The following is a 12812-nucleotide window of genomic DNA, read 5'->3' on the forward strand; positions in this document are numbered from 1 at the left end:
GAGTCAGAAAAATACCCCCATTGATCATTATAGCTTGTGTGCTGCTATCATTCATTATCCAGGGAATCCTGTGCTCCAGGCAGGTCTGACAAAACAGACAACTAAGAGAAGAGCTATGTGTGATGGAGAACCTGGAATGCTTCAGGCACAGAGTTTGACTGTATTTAGCTTGTATTGAGGGACAAAAGCAAGTCACAAGGGCCACAGTGCTTACCTTTCCATTGCATCAACTCTAGTGAGTGGAAGTGTCAAACTTCAACTCCTCTGAGTGTAAGGCAGAATAAGACAGGACTCAAGTCAATGGTTGATAGAAAAATGGTAGGTAGACATCTTCCTTTAAACCTCTGAAGTCAACTGCTTCTGAACGGTTTCTCTAGGCAGAGACAAAAAAAAAAAACAACCCAATTTCCTCTTTACGTTTTTTTCTAAGAGAAGACAACAGTCTTGGGAAAAGTCTTAAGCAATCTTTGCTCAAGATCAAATTATTTAGAATGAAACTCATCAAAGAATTGTTACACCACATGCTTATGTTCATATGGGAACCCTGACTAGAACAATTATCAGGATAAACAGAGGTTTTGGCACCCTAGGAAGCATGTAAAAGAGGGGTTTCCCTATCAGATTCAGAGATTAGGATTTTTTAGGCCATGTAGGTACACATCATCAAGGCCATGCTATAGCTGAAAATGGTTGTGTTACTAATAAGGCTAGAGAACCTGGAATGATAAAGTACTGGCCACAAAAACTCATCAGTGCTGGTAAGTCCAGGACAGCAGAATTTCAAACTCAGAGCCATTTTAAGTCTTTATGTAGGCTAAAAATCCTCTGTGTTACAACAGTTTGTGAATTTGTGAATTCCAGTTTGAATTTCTGAATTGCTTGTATGGTTTTGTTTATAGTGATGACTCTGTTTATTTTCAAAAGGTTACCAGAAAGGCCAGCTTTAGAGAGTGCATGTAAAAACAACTCGGACTCAGCAGGCTGAGAAATGGATCCAACACAGCAGGGTTCAGAAGGGGGTAGGGTGTAACAGACTGATCAGAGAAGTCATCGTCAGGAGACATGAATGCTTCACATATGTGAGCTAGTTGAGGTCCTCTCCACCCATAACCACTTGCTTATAAATCTACAGCATATAGAGAGCAGCAAAAAGATCAAGTAAGGCATGAGAGGGAAACCTGGCACTAAGGAATAGAGAGTGAATTCTTGGCCAGAGAACAAAAAAACCCATTCTAGTTCAGTTGGGTGAGTTACTACATATCAAACAAGCAGGTACAGGGACCTTGTCCTATCATAAGAGATCTCTATTTGCATGTTTGCTGGTGAGGAGGCAAGCAAAACCTTGGAGAGACTGCTGTCAGCAATGGGTTTCACACCTGCTGGTGGTGTCTGTACCATCAGCAATCTTGGTCTGGGAGATGTCTTAGCAAAGGAACTTTGCTCACTGCTGCTATGGAGTAAAGTGATACCTGTTTGGCAGCCAGAAGGTTCTTCTGCTTTAAGAAATGCCACTTAGAGGAGCTGTGGAAGGGGTGAAAAGGAGGGAGACCTCCAGTGAGCTTTTTCCTTTTATCTTGTAGATGAACCAGGTGTCAGGAGCAGCAGAAACCAAGTGAGGAGCATGAAGGTTTTTAAGAGTCAGATTGCTAAAATGTAATGAAAACTGAAGACAAAAACTAGCCCTGAACAAAACGGAGCACCAGAGTGGAAAAATAAGCACTGGAGAAGCTTAGCCAAAAGGGGAAATAATAAAATAAACGAGCTCAGTTCTTCAATTCAAATTCCAACTTTGTGCTTTCAGGACAGGGGACTTGCAGAAATTGAAGAGCTGGCATTAAGTTTCTTTGTAGCTGCAGCTGCTCACAGTTATCTGCCTCTGTGTTCCCTGGCAGGCAGCACTGCAGCACTGATAGCCTACAAATTTCCCAGGACATGAGAAAAGGGCACCAAGAATGACTAATGGATCCATGATAAACTGGCACACGCCAGCAGACACACATGCCAGTTGTCTCACAGGTAGGATCCAGCTAGAGCACTGCTGCATCCCACAGCTGCAGCCTGCAACTGCTCTGTGTCACTGGTGATGGGGGACATATAATGTTCCCTCTGAAAGCTCTGCTTCCTCAAGCAGGGCTTTCTGGTCTCTCTGGAGAGATGCTGCTGAAACTGTATTTTAATTTGCTTTTGGGTCTCAAGATACATCAGGCAAGAAGACCTCACTCTGGTATGTTGCACTACATCCTTGCTTCTCCAGAGTACTGTCATTTTTCAGAGCAAATGCCAATAAAAAAGGCATGATGTCAGGCATTCCATCTGCAGGATGTGGGGCACTCCTCCATTCCCAACCACAGACTGATGGATGCTTCTGCTCCATCCCTCCCAGAGGGAGCATTACAAATCCTTTCAACGCCCATCCCCCCAGTTTCAGTAAAGATCCACTGACACTTGGTGGAAAAAACAACATTGTATTTGATTTACAATTAACAGGATTTACAAATAATGAAAAAGAAACAGATTAGCCATGAAATTAGGATGCCTTTGTAGATGAAAGAATAACTGGCAAAGCACCTCGCTGTAGAAGTTGTATAGCTCAGTCCTAAACAGTATAAAATAAGTTACAGCCCAGGCAGGTTCAGGAATGATTATAGACAAATGCAAGAAGTCGAGTACAAGCAAACAAAAAAACTGCTCACAGCCTACTGGGCAGGAAACCAGTTCTGGTGAGGCTTTTGATTTTCAGAAACTGAAGGAAAGGCCCACTGACAAATACTAGGAAATTTTCAAAACAGGAGAGAAAAAAATATCAACAGACAGTAAAAGTCAGTGTGTGACAACCTACTAGGCAGGGAGAGCTGGGGGCAGACACTGCATTAGCTTGCTGAGAGTCAGCAGAGTCTGGGTGCTTGGCAGGACAATGAACGAAGGAGTACAGATGGCAGCACTTCATTAAAATGCTACTTTACTGCCAAAAACTTGCAAGACAAAGAGAAGTAAAGTTCTCTGATGTGCAATACAGCAATTTAAGAAGACGTACCTAACTTTTTGATTTGTACGGCGCTTACCTATATTGTAAACACACACTTTCTGACAAGTTATTTCAATTTTCTTTGCTATGGATTATAGTGTGTATTCAATCAAATGCAGCATTCAAGGCTCAAAACTGACTGAGTGGTTTTCAATAGTTGGGTATATGATTTTTTCCAATATCATAGTAGTATTTTACATCACAGATACAATAAAAAACAAGTGATGGTATTTCTAGAACAGTTCCAAGATTCAAATAAAAAATCATCAGAACCATTCTAAAATAGGGTATTATACATAATCATGTTAAACAGCACACTCTCGGCAAGCAGCTAATTACAAGCATTCTGCTGGTCATGTTTTTCACACAAAAGTCATTCAATAGCACATAAATACTTATTTTTCTGATCTGCTTCTTTTTACAAAACCATTCATCAGATTCACAGAATTAGTACAAGTAAGGCACATTAGCATATATCATAAAACTCACAATAATAACAAAGAGGTTTAAAGTTTTAAGGACTGATTCCTTCTTTGCAGTAATTTCTGAACCGAACAAGACTTCATCAGTAGAACTCTTCCACACTGATATTATTCTTATTTCTTTCACAGCCAACTGTGGTGGGTGCATCACCATTGAGATAAATAATTAAATTTAGAACCACGTGTGGTAGCAAATCCCATTTTTAGATCTTGCAGAGAAATCGCACACTTTGTTCGCTATGTTCATTATGAGCAGAGACCAAGTTTTAGAGCTCTATGGAAGTCAATTTCCAGTTATCAAAGTAAAAGGGGATATTGCATGTGTCTCTGAGTATGTTATTGTTTTCCTAGTACAAATATTGCTTAAGGTAGAAAGGATGCTATGGTATTGAATTTACTTGCATAATGAATTCTAAATGCTGATGTCTCAGATTCTACTAAATCAAATGCACGAAAGGTTTTTCTTCTTCCACCCCCCACCCTGCCCCCAACCAAAGGACTCTCTTTCCCACAGAAGATTCATTTACACACAACACAGCTTTTAATTAGAAGCATAATTTACAGTAAAAATTCTTTACATTACACCTCTGCTATCAAAAAACCATGAAATCTTTCATTTAAAGTTGTAATTATACATTAAAAAATAGAACACTATTTCCTTAACAGGAAGAATGAATTTGAACATCTTCAGATCAGATTTCTTTATTGCGGCTTTTGAGTCAAAGGTCAGTCACTTTATTCTCTAGCGCAGCTGCTATTTGCTGTAAACGGAAGGCAAGCTGCATTTTTTGTGCAGCTGGATCCTCTTCAAGTGCATTTATAATCTGGAATATATAAACACAGAAAGTTTAGAATAATTTAGCTTAAAATGTATGACATAGTTCCGAGACCAAGTGTTGGATACTACTGTGGTTGTAAAGAGTCTTTTGCATTCGCTCTGTACCAAAGTCCATCTATTAGGCCTCATGTTCTATTTTTTCACAAAGACAGTAAAAATTATTGTCTCTGTTGCTTTATCTAAGTTGCTGTAATGTTTCCCCCATTATGTTGGGATATAAGCAAATTAATAAGTAGTACTTTATCTTGTAAAATATTACATTCCAAGATGGAGCAGGCAGGGGAAGAATTTCCTTAGAGCTATTAAAGAAACAGGGCTTTTGCATACAATGCACCCTACAACGCTTAAGGATCATTTACCATCAGTAATTATATCCCATCCCCATGAGCTGTAGCTATGAGCAGCTCCTGGGTGGTCCATGCACAGGCATGTGCTAGGACAACGGAAGGTCTCCTGTATCTGTAGGCAATATGAAGAATAAAGCCAGCAGCTCCCTTTTGGCTCTCGCCAAGAAGTGCCAAGACTCTGGCCCAGCACAGCGTAGTTCAGGAAAGCAAACGGCTCCTCAGAGGAGCCCTCAGCATCCCACAGCCTCTGCTGTACAGAATATATATAAGAGGATATGACTCTTAAGACACAAGGGATTTGAAAACAAGAGCCAGTAAAGGTCAGCTGTTATGAGAAGGTTTTTTGTCAAATAGAGTTTTTAGGGCTTCCCAGATCAAATCCAAAAGGTTTTGAAAGGTTTTCATTTTCACCATCCTTTAGGAAAACTTTCCCACCAGCTATTAGATTTCTCCATTAGAAAAATGTGTTACGTGACGAAACCATTCCTTTTCTACAACTAGCTTTATTAATATAAGTCTGACAGTGTAATCAAGCAGAAACCTTTAGTACTGTTTAAATACTATATCATCTTGCAAGTACAAAGATGGAAAAATTGAGTTTGCCTGTCACTACCTGTGGTTCTTATTACTTCTTGAACATCACTGACAATGGAGATTAATGCAGTCAGAATCAATCTAGCCAATAATTTAATTTTGAAGGGCTGGTATAGTGTTTGCATTTCCAACACTGGAGTAAATTTGTTTAGAAATAATTATTTTAATGAGTTTGTTTTTAAAGCATGAAAATATTTTTAAAAGACAGACTTAATAAATACTTATTGCAGTATTTAAACCGAGCCTGATTTAATTTTATATTGTTTCCTTAATTTAAACAATTATATCTAGCTGTAACTCCTTAAATCTAGACTAAATAATTAATGATTATCTCTACTGGTGAATATATCCTTCATATAAATGTGGACAATTAGAATGTACCCACTCAGTCATTGTCAAGCCCTGCAGAGATGCAGAAGGTACAGCACATGCTGGGAACAACTGTGTCAGTAATAAAGACAAGGGCAGCTGCAAAATGTTCCAATTTATGCAAATTAAAACATTTTCATGGAAAATAAATAAGCTTGATTAATTTTACTGAATGGTTCTTGACAGATTATCTCCACAAGTCTGAATTAGCAGCCTTTTCATCAGATGCACCTCATTGTTACACATGTACATGGAAGGGAAGAGCTGCAGTTACGTACTGGGGTGTGCTGGCCTGCCACTGGTGAAGTCCCACAGGCTGGTGGCTCTGCCTGAGGTGTGGGAGAATAAGGGATTTACAGTTCAGCTGTCATTCAGGGTCCTTGAGTGTTTTTGTAAGAGGTCAAACTACAGACACATTTGGGGAGGTGCTGAAAGCCAGCTTAGCACTGGTGATGAGGGGTGGGGCAATGCCATGGGGGTGGCCTACATTCCTCTGGCTACTTCTCCCACTGACCATCATTGCAAGACTCCTCAGGGTGATTAGATTTTCCCTGCTTGCATCTGTTTAAAGGCTGTGACAGGCTGGCTGCTCCTGTATAAAGCAGCTGCAGTGAAAGATGCAACTCACTGTCTTTAGTGCTAAATGTTAAGTGAAAACATGAGCTGTGCTGAGGTGCAAGACTAAGTGAATAGAGCTCACATGTACTGTGCTACTTTTTGATTCAGCATCTGTTCTTATTTACTTTAATTCTGAGAGTTTTCTGGAGGCATTCATTTCCATGGAAACCTTTGAATAAAAGTTTCCTTCTCTCTTTTTGTCTTCAGATTAAGTTTGGAGAGCCATAGCCACAGCCCAGCTACTCTGGGATATTCTTTGTCCCCCTTTCTACAGGGTGTGAAAAACCAAAGAAACTTTTTTAACTGAAGCTGTGAGTCTCCTTTTAAATCAGGCTACATTCAACAGTTACTCTGGTTTACTGTAGGCAGGCACTTCACTTGGCATGGCAAAACAGGGATGGTACCATGCATGTAAGTTTAAGGAGCATTTTAACTAATAAAGAGGTCACGGCTCCAATACCTACAAGCAAAACAAGTTTAATGGATTTTTTCTAATAAAAAAGCACACTGTCTTGAAACCTGATATAGCTCTGATGACTTTTTGCTCAGTGACATTGTTATATACTTATTAGGATGGTAGAACTGAAGAGAAATGATTTTTAAATATATTTCTCTTTCAGATCTTGTTAAACTATCCATTAAACTATCCCTACCAAAACCAGATAGCCATAATGAAATTGTTCATTTATAAGGACATTATCTTAACCAGTGTAATTGCCAAGCAGTGTATATTACTGCAAGGATTTTGTTCAGCATTGCTTTTACCTGATTTTTTAGTGAAATCCAGAAGTCGCTCCTTTAGACTAATGTCAGCTTTCATAACCTTTTACCATTGATATTAAAGCATGAAAACAAAAGCCATAACTTACCTCATCATAGTATTTGTTAGTGTACTGGTAGAGTTGGTGTAGAGCCACAAGCGTGTTTAAGGAATCAGTATGTGCCTGTTAACACAAGCAGGCAGCAAACGTCAAAATAGGATCACACACAGCTGAAACTTATGCACATGCACATGTTGGGTACAATTGACAAGATTTCCAAATGCAAGCTCTGGGTTTAACTTTTGTTAAATGTCACTTGGGGCAGAGAAAAGGAGTGAGAAAACTTCTGTTTGGTGATTTTTAGATCAAGACTTTCCCTCTGGTATTTTTCCAGCCTGCCCACAACTCTTAACATTGAAGTTGGAAGATATTTTGAACTCTGAACGGCAAACCACAGGCTACAGCTCAAACATCTGTTAGCAGCATAGGTGTGAAAACATAAAGCATTTACTCAGTACAATCTACATATTGTTGAGATATTAAGCCCTTTCTCCAGCTGTTTTTACATCCTAAAAATTAATTCACACCTCACTACATCAAAGGTGTAACTCTCCAATATCATGACCTCATGTACATTTGGAAAAAGTCACATGAAACATGAAGATAGAAAGGTAGGTGGTGGTGGTGGTGGGGGCACATGGTGAGAATAGAGAGAGAAAGGACTTCAAATGAAGCAGGAAATAGCCCTTCCATTACCTTATCTTCCCCCTGCCTCCACACATGACCTATTTAGTGAATGTGCTCTACCTGTCTGAACAGATGTTCTTCATTCAAACGTGTAGGATTCAAGTCTCTAGCTATGCCTTTGGTCTTTTAAGTTAGTTAAGAAAATGAAGAATTGCAAAATATTGCTACTGGAATAAATGATTACCCTAGGGATAAAGCAGCAGAGAAACATCCATCTTCTCTTGCTCTATAAAAGTCACTTTTAGAGCTGGTCAAAATTTGCAGTGTTCAATCACTCCTTTTTCCATATTAATTTTGATCATAATTTATAATGAAAATAGAAAGGAAGAACATATCCTGCTGATGTTAAAACATTATATTGAATTTACTTTTAATCACCAAACATTCTAATTTTATATGTATCTCAATTTATGTAGTAAATAAAGTGAACTGTAAAATGAAATGTCACTGCAGATGAGTTTTGTAGTGAATGACTGAAAATAGAAATGCTCTCATGAGGATGTTGATCTGCAAAATGTTAGGTCCTAAGGGCACTGAAATAAACAAACCACAAAAAATTCCCCAAACATCCTCCTTACGCTAGAACTCTTCAACTAAATTAAGCAAATGAGCAAACCAGCCGGTAAATACACTGCCTTCTTGCTCAGGCTAAACAACATCTTTAGGACTGGTGAGGGACTCTCTGGGTTCTCCAAGTTAAATAGAGTGCTTCAAAGGCAAGAGCCTGCCCGAGCTGATATGAGCTGCAGAGCAGACAGGCTCTTTCATGACTGAAGCAGGTTTTGTAATGACTTTGTTCTACCTGTCTGCAACTGAAGTCCCAGACAGCAACCCCACACTCTCCTCTTCTTCACCCGAGGTAACCCAAATAACCTACATTGCAAAATCTGCCACTGAGCAAGCACATGATGAACTTCTCACGTGTAGCATAGAGCAGAAGTATTGCCCCTCTATAGACAGTTCTAAAATATGCTATACTTAATGTCCATGCCTCTTCTTTAATTTCTGGAATCTATTTTTTGCTGTGCTAGAACTGTGAATTCAGTCACTACTCATTTTCAGTATGATCAATGCTAAAAACCCTTTATATGCTGTGGAGAGAAAGCACAGTTCAAGAGTGCTATAATTTTTCCACAATGGATGTAAAAAATCCAAACACTGTGCTCTGTTTCTTGCATAACTCAGATAGATTAGTGACAATAAGGATTCTTGATTCCATTCAATAATCAACATTTCAAAGGTCCAACAGACATGACTACAATGAACAGAAGTGTTTCTGAGATTTATGAAATAACTCATCTGATATTTGCACAAACAAAAAGCCCCCTTTGTTGAGATAGAAAGAGAAGACAACAAAAATCAGTGCTACACTTGACTCCACTTTCACTAGAAGAAAATGGATTATATTCTTACCCTAGAAATCTCTGCTAGATGGGTATTCATGTCTTGATCACTCACTGGCACCATCTGACGAATACCTTTGTAGTAACTTAAAAAAGATTTTCAGTTAGTAAAATAAACTTCTTCTGGTAATTCTGCCATTATTTCAAACATACTCTACCACAACAGACCAATGATTCCTTCAGTAATCCTGCCTTCCAACATTAGTACTTTTGCAGTAGAGGTAAATCTTACCTGATTGTACAGGAACACACCACAGGAAAAAAAATCTATAATTTTAGATAAGGAATAATTTAGGTCTTAAAGTTGGCAAGAGTTTTGTTCTGTGGCAGATCTTCCATAATTTTAACAGAATTTCCAGTTAGCAAATGAATAAAGCCAGAGACAGCACAGAAAAAAAATGTTTCTGAAAATGCTTTCAGGATTTGGTCTCTACAGAGTTATGGAAGTGCAGCATTTGTTAGACAGATCATGTGGGTAGCAACTATGACTGCAAAAAAACCCATCATATTTTCTCTTGAATAAATCTATTCATCTGTCTGTACAGACAAGAATATGCACTGGGTCCTAATGGAGCTCCATTTCAACTCTGCCAATACTGCCACCAAGGAGATCTTTAAAATTTGGGTGTAAAATTTTTAATATTTGACAACTGACTTTGACTATATCAGCATTCCCTTTTCCTCTTACATAAGCTTAAAATCCTAACAACCTAATAAGCATTAAAGGAGTTAATACTTACTCTTCCACCATTTTCTTATAGTTAGAGATTTCTTTCGCATAAAGTAATTTATTACTTGGAGAATCCTGAAAAATTTAAAATACAGAAAAAATTAGTTATTTATGAGCATTTAAGAAGCAAAAGAAAGTCAAGAATATAAGATCAAGCCTTTATATTCAAATACACTTGTGCTTTACAGATCTTAACATTTGGATAGTATTAGATTATTAGATTATAGATAGATAATTTCATAAAAAGATGATTTTTACACATGATATTATTGCTGAGTTTTACAAACGTATCAATGCAAGGTGATAATAAATTATTGGTAAACTTGAAATAATGAGTTTTTAAACATGCTTTTTATAAAAGCAGTTGCTATTTTTTCTTTTTTAAATAGTATCAATTGGCAGACTACATAGAAATACTGACAGTTCACCAACCTGTTAAGTGGTGAAATGTTAACTTCATTATAAAACTAAAAAGAAACGATCAAGGCTGTATCTCCTCAGAGAATGGGTATTGTCTGTGAGAATGCCCTTTGTCTCGTCAGGCATGAGCATAGTCAGGATGTAGAATGCAAATCACTTACTCTGCTTAATTTGTGCTCTGTTCTTGTGCAAGCATCCATGAAAGTCTGTGCAATGACTGACAAGGAAGCATCCACTACTTCGTGAACATGAACATCAAAGATGAAATGGGGATTTTTCAGTATGTTTACCCAGAATCTAAGAGGAAGGCTACAAAGCAAGGAAAAAGATAAATAATCCTTTTTAAACAATAAATATTCTAAAACAAGAAAATCACATGAAATTAAGTATAGGCTTTGCATTTTCATCTCTTCACAACAGTGATGTTTAATTTTATATTTCAATGTTTATACAAGCTTGTCTGGGTTCCATGCCTGAAAACCAACTCTTTACATCTCTCAGAAAAACTCATATGAGGTCCTGAGTGCCCCAAAGAGCAAGGAAGGATGTATGTGTGGTCAGAGAAACTATCAAGTAGTATGTATGAGATTTTATGATTCAACAGGTAAATCCAGTCCCATTTACCTCTTGCTTTCCTCTTCTCTGAGGAAAGACAAAAAGTAAAACATGGTAAATCTGCCAGTGACAAGCCCACAGGTAAACTGGTCTCATTTTCTGCCGCTTCTAGGTTTACAGGTAATCTTTTTCATCACACTAACATAGTATCTCAATTCAAATTCTGAGGATTATAAATGAAATTTACTTTGATTTGTGGTAAGAGTGTTAGTATATACCTGGGAATTATACTCCTATTTCTCTGCAATACATGACTCTTTTCATACCATACCTGTTTGTTTTCCAGATGTGAATGGTATCTTCATCCTTGATGTCATGTTTTTCTGCTTGCTCATCAAGAAAGTCAAAGAAGTACTTCACAGCTGGTGGCACCACATGGTTTGAGTTGAGCACACTATGAAAGAAGTCATCTACAAATTGCTGAAGTGTACCCTAAAGGCAAATTTTAAAAAATCAGTTACATTTGTGTTAGAAGCTGAACTCAGCATCTTTTATTCCAATGGACATAAGCCAGTTGCTGTCACTGATGGCTTTTATTCTGAGTGCTAAGAGTGAACAAAAAACAAACAATTTCTTAGAGCAGTGACTTTGTAAACTGCCAACACAGGAAAAACCTTCTAAAGCACAATTTTATGTTCTACACTCAAAGGTTGTGGACTTCACCAGAGATCCTACGGTTTGCACAGAAAAGTGTACCTTCTACTTGACAGAAAAAGCAGAAATTGGTTGCTATCGTTGTGCAGATAAAATAATTTTTAGCCACTTTTTAATGGTTTTGCAGCTTTCCAGTTTCTCTAACAGCAGAGCAGTGTTATTTTTACAAAGAGACTGAGAGGAAGAAGTACCAGTAAACATTTTACCCTTTTTGTTTAAGGGCAAGCACATGGGCCTTATCAGACATCCAATCTCACTCAGCTTCATGAGATCCACAGAGCCCAAGGAGTGAGGTGTCCAGAAGGGCTAGATTCTGGGATTCCAGCATCTGCCTGGATCTTAGTAATGGTAACCTCAGAGACCGTCCCCTTGTTTTAGAGAGGACCCTCTTGAGGCCAAATACAGCTCATCTCCAGTCAACTGATTGGCCCTACAGACACCTTTGAAGGGCTGCATCCTCTTTCCAGCCATGACTCCAGCTGACAGCCTCCAAAGAGGGAAGGGACCCAGATGGCAAGGAGCTCTAAGACATTCTGCTTCAGCCAGAACACACAAGTCCCAGGGCTGAGGGGGTAGTTGTGATCTCAGCTGTAATCCCTCACCAACATTTTATGAGTCAGTAAAGCTCCAGACTTTGTAATAATCTATAAAATGACTATTGGGAATACAAAGCAGTGGCTTTATTAACAGAAGAAAGGCATGCAAGTATGTTTTTGGCTCTTCATCCTGAGTGTATGTCATCTATCCGAAGACTTTCCTTTATATCCACTTCCATGCTTGGACAAGTGGCCTTAGCTGGAGCCAGACTGACTTCATTTTCACAAAAGGAGCCTGGCTTTGTCATCATGAAACACCTTATTCTAAATTCTAATTCTTTCTCCAAGGAGAAGTGTTTAAAAAAATTATTTTGTTCATTATCAATTCTGAAGTATAGGCACAAAAAATACTCTAAAAATACTATTATTATTTGGAAACTTCTTTTTTGGGTTTTACTAGAACATTGACCACATCCAAGAACAGGGAAATATAACAGGAAATATAAGAGTTTATAAAGCATTCAGTACAAAAGAAAACCCAACAAAGTATTTTATCTAAACAGGTGGTACAGAGCAGAATATCTGTCTTTGTCTTGCAAGGAAAATCCTTCTTTAGCGAACACGTAATCATGGCTCTCAGCTTTGATCAGGAGTTGTACATTATCTCTTTCCC

General features: G+C 38.2%; 1 protein-coding gene across 3 annotated transcripts in view; it reads right to left on the bottom strand.

The window, feature by feature from the left end:
- Nucleotides 1-2449: 2449 nt before the first annotated feature.
- The window catches only part of PLXNB2 (plexin B2), a 248868-nt gene continuing 238505 nt past the window's right edge, over nt 2450-12812 (bottom strand). For all 3 annotated transcript variants that reach the window (XM_021555245.2, XM_021555246.2, XM_021555247.2), the window contains 6 exons: nt 11221-11381; nt 10496-10643; nt 9925-9989; nt 9195-9270; nt 7143-7217; nt 2450-4331 (listed from right to left, as the gene is read on the bottom strand). In XM_021555245.2, coding sequence (XP_021410920.1) covers nt 4227-4331; nt 7143-7217; nt 9195-9270; nt 9925-9989; nt 10496-10643; nt 11221-11381 — 630 coding nt within the window. In that variant the 3' untranslated portion in view covers nt 2450-4226. The remainder of the gene's footprint in view (nt 4332-7142; nt 7218-9194; nt 9271-9924; nt 9990-10495; nt 10644-11220; nt 11382-12812) is intronic.

Source organism: Lonchura striata, chromosome 5 (genome assembly GCF_046129695.1).
Source record: "Lonchura striata isolate bLonStr1 chromosome 5, bLonStr1.mat, whole genome shotgun sequence".
In the NCBI taxonomy this organism is placed as follows: Eukaryota; Metazoa; Chordata; class Aves; order Passeriformes; family Estrildidae; genus Lonchura; species Lonchura striata.